Source organism: Entelurus aequoreus, linkage group LG14 (assembly GCF_033978785.1).
Source record: "Entelurus aequoreus isolate RoL-2023_Sb linkage group LG14, RoL_Eaeq_v1.1, whole genome shotgun sequence".
Taxonomy (NCBI): Eukaryota; Metazoa; Chordata; class Actinopteri; order Syngnathiformes; family Syngnathidae; genus Entelurus; species Entelurus aequoreus.
Genome location: NC_084744.1, coordinates 56,713,466 through 56,722,617, shown reverse-complemented (window position 1 = coordinate 56,722,617; position 9,152 = coordinate 56,713,466). Strand labels below are relative to the sequence as shown.

The following is a 9,152-nucleotide window of genomic DNA, read 5'->3' as shown; positions in this document are numbered from 1 at the left end:
GGCCACCCTCCAACCTCCGAGGACAAAGTTACGAACTATGGGAGACCGGGCTTTCTGCTATGCCGCTCCCAGTCTGTGGAACACTCCCTGACCACCTGAGGGCACCACAGACTGTGGATGCTTTTAAAAAGGCTTGAAAACCCTTCTTTTTAAAAAAAAAAGCCTTTTTATAGATATATGCATACTAGTTCTAGCTATTAGGCTGTTCTAGTTTTTATTTTATTTTTTTATTTTTTATTATCTTTTTATTTTTTTCAATACACTGTAGCACTTTGAGCTTGTTTGCTCAATGTAAAGTGCTTTTTACAAATAAAATATATTATTATTATTGTAACCGTACTGATGTACTGTAAGTAGATTTTTACTTTTTTAAAATGTTTATTAAGGCAGCAATATTTTTTTAAGGGTAAGGATTTTTGCGATTTCTGATCGTTTGTTAGGGCACCAAAGGGGCCTATGTGTGTGTGTGTGTGTGTGTGTGTGTGTGTGTGTGTGTGTGTGTGTGTGTGTGTGTGTGTGTGTGTGTGTGTGTGTGTGTGTGTGTGTGTGTGTGTGTGTGTGCTTAGGCAGAGCAGAGCGTACAGCACAGTTGAGCTTGTCATTGTTGTTGTTTTAGATAGTTGATCCATCACCTCATGTTTATGTTTGTTTGCTGTACAGCACTTTATATTGTGTACAAACCTTCACTAAAATAGATACTTTTTTCAAGGCTGGAACCGATTATTCGTGTTTACATTGTTTCTTATGGAGAATTTTGCTTCACTTTACAAACTTTCTTGTGTACGAACCCTGTTCAAGAACCAATGGGGTTCCTAAATTGAGGTTCCACTGTATTAGCAGACATCTTAATTTAATAATGATTTTTTTTTTTATATCCTTAAATGCTTTTAAATCTAAACTGAGAGGATTTGAAGGAGCCTCAGTTATCTGTAACTGTTTGACTTGATGTCCATCCTGTCATTGTAATGTGTAACTCTGCTGCCTCTTGGCCAGGACTCCCTTGAAAAAGAGGTTTTTAATCTCAATGGGTTGAATAAAAGTTTAAAATGTTTTTAAATCATGTATGTAGTAGCAAACAATTCATCATGAATCAGATAAAATACACATATGTACATGTTGAATAATGCAGTTTTTAAATATTAAATGTCAATGTTATTATTTCTGTATTGCAGTACTAATAAATGTGTGTAGAGAATGTTAAATTGAAGCTATTTTTGTATGTGTTCATGAATCAGAATCAGAAATACTTTAATAATCCCCGAGGGGAAATTAAGCTTTTCAGCACAATCCCATTCAAGAGCAGACAAACATTACAGGGAGACAGAACAGGATCGCTGACAGGTCTGCCAACTTCCGGCGCCCCTTACAAAAAAGGTGAGAAACAGGTTAATGCCTGGGCTCCTGGAGAGCTGGAATATAAAGACAATATAACATACATCCATAAACGTGGATGCATATACAAAAGTGCAATATATTTATCTGTACAGTAATCTATTTACTTATATCTGCACCTTATTGCTATTTTATCCTGCACTACAACGAGCTTCCCTGCTTAGGCTGCTGCCCCCGCGACCCGACCTCGGATAAGCGGAAGTAGATGGATGGATGGATGGATGCAACGAGCTAACGCAACAAAATTTCGTTCTTATCTGTACTGTAAAGTTAAAATGTTAATGACAATAAAAGGTAGTCTAAGTCTAATTATATATTATTATTAACGACAAAACAGAATTATTAACAGTAGACCACACACAGTCACTCCAAAGATCAAAGGTTTCAATGGACGTGTGATTTTGCGTAACTATGGATGCCTAACCCGGTCCACTTGGTGTTTTATGATGCTTTCAATAACACTGGAAAACCGGGACACCTCGGACCCCCAACTTATAAAAGTAAACTTAAGTGTCTTGGCTTCACATTATATTAATGTGTAAATTATTAATAATGCCCCTGTTAGTTTGCTACAACCGGATACACACGCCGACAATATCACATTTACATATAGTTTACGGTTTTCCACAAGTCTTGAATGCGGCGTCACATCCCCGCCGAATTGCATGCTGGTAAATGCTGTTTACCACAAGCCTTGAATGCGGCGTGACATCCCCGCCGAATTGCATGCTGGTAAATAGTGTTTTTCTTAAATGCAAGGTTCTCATTGGCCACGGCGTGAACGTTGACTTGTCACGTGATTTAAACTTCGTCTTGATGGCGCGGGAAGTTGCTACCCCACACAGTTAACGTTTTCGCATAGATTTGTTTACATTTATGCGGCCTTTGTTGATCTATTCACTGGTAGGTTGACTTTTATGTCGTGTTTCTATGCTTTTGAAAAATGTTGCTCAGTCTTGTCCATCCAGTGTTAGTTAGAACGGACTGCTAGCATACTATGTAATGCATTGGACGACACTCTGTGTAAATATCTATACTACTCTTTTTATTGTTTGTTTCACTAGTCTAGTCTATTATGTTCTCGACCATGAAGAGTTGCCGGTTAGAGTTGTATAATTGCTCACTTTTAACTTTATCACACACTTCAGCTACAGTTATTATACTAGCTGACTAACATTAGCCAGCTTACTTCCGGTACTGTGTCACTGTCTAAACGTTCCCCCCTGCAACATGTGTTAACCTGCAGGAGCATTAACGTGATAACACTATTATTTTTCAGTTCAGTTTATTTCGAATATGCATACAATACAATGTAATTCATCACATATTTCCAGTTGTTTCATTTACAGCACGTCCGAAAAGGAGTAGGAAGAAGCTGAGTTTATTTAATCCTACCCCTTTTCATACCATAGCAATTTTATCCTATGTTGTTGTTCTCTGCAGTGAACAAATAAATAATAAACAAATAATATACCATAGTAAGTAAACAAATGTTAAATACATACATTATCTTTGTCTCAATAAAAAATAAAATATTTAAAAAATATAACTAAAAGTGGGATTTATGGCTCTATTAGTGTAATTTAAATGTACACAAATATTACACCATTTGTGGGAATTACTCTAGTCCGGCTATAATTTCCAGTTGTTTCATTACAGCACATTCGAAAAGGAGTAGGAAGAAGCTGAGTTTATTTAATCCTACCCCTTTTCATGCCGTAGCAATTTTATCTTAATTTGTTGTTCTCTGTAACGTACTAGTGAACAAATAGATAATAAACAAATAATATACCATAGTAAGTTAACACATGTTAAATACATAAATGATCTTTGTCTCAATAAAAAATCAAATAATTTAGAATTATAACTAAAGGTGGGATTTATGGCTCTATTAGGGTCATTTAAATGTACACAAACATTACACCATTGGTGGGAATTACTCTATTCTGAAATATTGGCTATCATTTCCAGTTGTTTCATTACAGCACGTCCGAAAAGGAGTAGGACGAAGCTGAGTTTAGTTAATCCTACCCCTTTTCATACCATATCAATTGTATCCTATTTTGTTGTTCTCTGTAACATAACAGTGAACAAATAAATAATAAACAAATAATATACCATAGTAAGTAAACTAATATTAAATACATAAATTATATTTGTCTCAATAATAAATAAATAATAATTATAACTAAAGGTGGAATTTATGGCTCTATTAGTGTAATTTAAATGTACACAAATATTACACTATTGGTGGGAATTACCCTATTCTGAAATATTGGCTATCATTTTGTTGTTTTTGTTGCAAAAATTCCACAAGGTGGTGCCATATCCCCATGCTTGACAGTGACGTCACTATTTCAAATTTTAGTTTAAATGACTTTAATGTTCTAGGCAAGTAGGGTGAGCAATTGCTGAAGCTCTATTTGCATGTTCACAAAAACGGCTCACAACTGTGAATCGGTTCTCATTGTTTGCTCAAAAGAGCCGTTCAAAAGTCTTGATTAGTTCGCAAAAGTCCCATTCCTGTAACACTGTTAAACTTCTGTCCGTAGAGTCATGAGTGTGTTGGAGGTGAAGTTCATCGGGGATGCAGAGGTTGTGGAGCATATCGTGGACAAACAGGAGGGTATAGCTACTAAAAATATACATTTTGAAAATAAAAAATTATTTCAGTCGATTGACTGTAAATCTTTGTTTTAAAGAGGTGCAGAGCAGTTCTGGGGCTGTCCAGCAGATGGTCACGTTCAAGAGCCCGGCAGGAAGACAAACTATAGAAGACCCATACGGGAAGGAAGGGGATGACAGCGGCGTTCTTGATGAGCAAAACTATGTTCAAGCTATTTGTGCAGACCATACAGAAGGTAAATGTGCAATGTGTTCAAACCGGCAAAATAACGACTGTTTCCTCTTAAGTTTGGGGGTTTGTTCAACCAATTCAATAGTGAACGAGGTACTGCTGCACAAATAATCATCTGTTTATCATTTGTACAACTTTCACATCATTTAAATGTGTGTGTGTGTGTATATAGAGTCTTCCAATTACAGTGCATATACAGTCATGGTCAAAAGTTGACATACACTTGCATGCACTCACCTTTTCTCCTCCAAACATATTTCTGGGTATTGTAGCCAAACAGCTCCGTTTTTGTTTCATCTGACATCACATGGACAACGATAAGACCTTCTGGAGGAAAGTTCTGTGGTCAGATGAAACAAAAATGTGACCCGTGCTGGCAAAATGAGTCGGAATACGCACAGGCTAATTTTGACCTACAGGCAAATAAGTGAGAAAAATGTATCTTGGTTGAAATTGAGATTTTCACAAAAATGAGTCCATAAAGCCACAATCTAGCGATCCCAATCATCGAAATAGCAAGAAAACATCTTAAATCACCTTTATTTGAAGGTTTTGTACGAGGTATGTCTTCAGAAATGAGTCCTTTGTGTTAAAATTCCTTGAGAAAATCAAGTGTTTTCAACGCTCACTCGCGGCAATAAGGGGGAATCCCCCTAGCCATATTTGGTATCATTGTGACGCCAAGTTTACGTACTTTCTAAAAATGAGCATGGAATTCCCGATGACGCCATTCTGAACCAATATAATTCGAGTTTTTAAACCTGTCCCGACGTAAACAAATCCGGCTTGTTGCTAAGGGTCGCTGTGAGGCGTACCCTCATTGGTTGAATCACCCCGCGCGGTGCATTGTGGTATCATGGCAGCGCCCTGATTAAAAACAACACAGTAATTAGAGAGGAATATTTGGTGAAAAAAGGTGATTTTCGAACATTTAATTATTATTTTTGTGGATAAGTTAGACCAGGGGTAACCCAACGCGGTGCCCGCGGGCACCAAGTCGCCCGTAAGGACCAGATGAGTAGCCCGCTGGCCTGTTCTAAAAATAGCTCAAATAGCAGCACTTACCAGTGAGCTGCCTCTATTTTTTAAATTGTATTTATTTACTAGCAATCTGGTCTCTCTTTGCTCTACATTTTTAATTCTAAGAGAGACAAAACTCAAATAGAATTTGAAAATCCAAGAAAATATTTTAAAGACTTGGTCTTCACTTGTTTAAATAAATTCATTATTTTTTTTACTTTGCTTCTTATAACTTTCAAAAAGACAATTTTAGAGAAAAAATACAACCTTAAAAATTATTTTAGGATTTTTAAACACATATACCTTTTTACCTTTTAAATTCCTTCCTCTTCTTTCCTAACAATTCAAGTAATTTTTTATTTTTTATTGTAAAGAATAATAAATACATTTTAATTTAATTCTTCAATTTAGCTTTTGTTTTTTCGACGAAGAATATTTGTGAAATATTTCTTCAAACTTATTATGATTAAAATTCAAAAAAATTATTCTGGCAAATCTAGAAAATCTGTAGAATCAAATTTAAATCTTATTTCAAAGTATTTTGAATTTTTTTTAAATTTTTGTTCTGGAAAATCTAGAAGAAATAATGATTTGTTAGAAATATAGCTTGGTCCAATTTGTTATATATTCTAACAAAGTGCAGATTGGATTTTAACCTATTTAAAACATGTCATCAAAATTCAAAAATTAATCTTAATCAGGAAAAATTAGTAATGATGTTCCATAAATTCTTTTTTAAATTTTTTCAAAAAGATTCGAATTAGTTAGTTTTTCTCTTCTTTTTTTCGGTTGAATTTTGAATTTTAAAGAGTCGAAATTGAAGATAAACTATGTTTCAAAATTTAATTGTCAATTTTTTTCGCGTTTTCTCCTCTTTTAAACCGTTAAATTAAGTGTAAATATCATTAATTATTAATAATAACGTATAGTTAAAGGTAAATTGAGCAAATTGGCTATTTCTAGCAATTTATTTAAGTGTGTATCAAACTGGTAGCCCTTCGCATTAATCCCTACTCAAGAAGTAGCTCTTGGTTTCAAAAAGGTTGGTGACCCCTGAGTTAGACTGTTTTACATTCCGTAATGGATTTAAAAGGTGGAGAGGGTACACTGGTGGTTGCAAGTGCGCTAAATTCACTGCAGTCGGCGAATCTTCTTAGTGCTGCTGGTCAGGAATATTACGGACAGCTGACCAGCTGACAAACTGACCAGTGAACAAAAAAACTGTGACATAACAGTGTTGACATTTTTGTACATAACCGTTTTCAATAGAGTTGAATATATATTTTTCCTTTAGACATGGGATTTGACTTTAATTGTACCAATTTTGGTGTTGCTACAAGGACTTTTAAGGTATGGTTGCTCTGGAGTTTTGTTTTGGAACATTCTGTTCTGGAACAGTAAACTTTAAGCTGTTTTTTCTCAAAACGGACCCTCAAACTTGGTCGACTTCAATCGGATGTAACTCGGTCATTTTCTGTCCGATTCCAACAAACCATATATCATTTTGAAGGTCTTTAGATGGAGAATGTGTAAATAACAATAATTCAGTTTTTGCAAAATTTCCTCATTGTGACTCATTTTGCCAGCACACGTCACAAATGTTCACATTTTCAGTAGACCCATAATAAATTCATAAAAGAACCAAACTTCATGAATGTAAGAGTTGTAGAAATGATTGGAAACTCAAGACAGCCATGACATTATGTTCTTTACAAGTGTATGTCAACTTTTGACCACGACTGTACTTTGTGATATCATTCAGTTCCAGTTCGTAGCCAGAAATACCTCATTCTATATTTTTTATATTTTTCTTATTGAAGATGAAGAAGATATGTCCAGAGTTTCCGGAACCTCCATTTTCACGTTTCAGAAAAACAAACGAGGCCACAGCATGGCCCAGACTGGTGAGTCCATCACTCCTTTTTTTTACCACAACTTGGCTGTAAATGTTCTATGACACGACTATTGTTATCGCGGCATAAATGTCTTTATTGGTAAGTCTTATGTTTTTGAGTTCAGTTCACACAAATTCAGACACATTTTCACTGTAAGTTAATTTGTTCTTAATATGAACGAATGATGCATTAATATAAAGTGGTGTGTTTATTATACAGACTTACACAGGCATATTTTAGTCACTCCCAAAATGTCTGGCCACGACTTTTGACTGACTGCCTAACCAAAAAGTCAGCTGACGTCACTCGTTACATAACATTGCTGAGTCTAAACCTGACCAAAATATTTGCTTAGCTAAATCCAGGTGCCGACCCCTTTTTTGACAAGGCAGTGTATACAGGCCCTGAGGTTTCATACGGACTCCCACAATCAATAATATACAAAAAGAAAAACAGAAATAGTTACATGTGTGCGTGCGCACGTGCATGCGTGTGTGTGTGTACACAACAAAAAAACAGTGCAATAATGCAATAACAGTGCAATACATTTTCATAACATGGTCACTACTGCCTAGTTTCTCTTGTTTTATTCTTATTTGAACTGTTATATTGTTATTCTTGTTGTTGCTTTTTATTTTTATTCTTATTGTTATATTTTCTATTTTATTTCTATTTATACCCCCACTATTTATTTTTTACTTTTTAAATTTGATCTCAATTCTGTACACTACTGGTGGAATTTTAATTTTCCTAGGGAACTCTCCTCAAGGAATCAATAAAGTTCTATCCATCTATATATATATATATATATATATATATATATATATATATATATATATATATATATATATATATATATATATATATATATATGTATATATATATATATATATATATATATGTATATATATATATATATATATATATATGTATATATATATATATATATATATATATATATATATATATAATTTCCTTAATATTGCCGTTGTAGGAACAGTACTTGTAACCACTTGTATACTGTATGTAATAATAATGTCCCCAGTTTAGTGCAGCACCCATCAATGTTTGCTCAAACAGTTAACATGCACTCATGTATATGATGTGTTTTTGTCAGGTTCAAACACTGATGACATCTATTAAACAAGACAAGAAGCAAGGAATTAAACAGAGACAGAATTAAATTTGGCTCAATTGAGGAGAAACGCCTGGGCTGTACTCTTGCACAGTCTCCCAGCACGCTCTGACGAAAGATTGTACGCCTCCTCTTTTATTTGGACTTTCCCTGATTACATGGCAACAGCTGTTTCTAAAGGGAGGGGGGTCGTAAACAGCCGCTGCCTTTGGTTACAAAACAGTTCAAAGAAAAGGTCGTAAAACAGTTCAAAGAAAATGTCCCTGGAGGGGAGTCAGGTCCTGCTTCCTCTCCGCATTGTAGATCTCGGGTCAGGACAAAATCTTTCTGTGGATTACAATACATCAAAAAAAACGAACACCTTCATGTTGCTTCCCGTCCTACACAGTGGAGTTTTACAGGCCTTCTTGGTAGGATCAAAGACAGCTTTTGTCCTCTTGCCGGGAACTCATTGAAACACAAAGTTTTGTGATAACTTAGATACAATTATTCTGACAGTTTTTTAAGTACATCATACACTTTGCATTAATAGCAAGTGAGCTGGCACGGACCCCAGGAAAAAGTGTGAGCTTCAGTGAAACTCCCTCCACGCCCACTCGGACAGGCTGCAGTAAGTCCAGCGTCCTCTCCTTTTTTTCATAAGTAGTTATTCAAACTAAATTCCCTTTGTCTCTCTGTGCAGACCAGAAAACCGACAACAGAACACCACAGAGGGTGAGTCTTTTTTGTCAATGCACTTAATTCGCTGTAAATGGTTCCATTTTAATGCTTGCTTTTTTTCCTGACAGCGCAAAAAGGTGCAGTTTGTGTCCACAACTCCCCACAGGCTCAGGAAGCGAATGACAAGTAAGTG

At 35.3% G+C, this 9,152-nt stretch overlaps 1 protein-coding gene across 1 annotated transcript in view; it reads left to right on the top strand.

Annotated features, from left to right (window-relative positions):
* Positions 1 to 2,165: 2,165 nt before the first annotated feature.
* The window catches only part of orc2 (origin recognition complex, subunit 2), a 30,908-nt gene continuing 23,921 nt past the window's right edge, over positions 2,166 to 9,152 (top strand). The window contains exons 1-7 of the mRNA XM_062070278.1: positions 2,166 to 2,295; positions 3,945 to 4,018; positions 4,095 to 4,253; positions 7,090 to 7,173; positions 8,832 to 8,909; positions 8,982 to 9,013; positions 9,088 to 9,145. Of these exons, the coding sequence (XP_061926262.1) occupies positions 3,949 to 4,018; positions 4,095 to 4,253; positions 7,090 to 7,173; positions 8,832 to 8,909; positions 8,982 to 9,013; positions 9,088 to 9,145 (481 nt within the window). The 5' untranslated portion in view covers positions 2,166 to 2,295; positions 3,945 to 3,948. The remainder of the gene's footprint in view (positions 2,296 to 3,944; positions 4,019 to 4,094; positions 4,254 to 7,089; positions 7,174 to 8,831; positions 8,910 to 8,981; positions 9,014 to 9,087; positions 9,146 to 9,152) is intronic.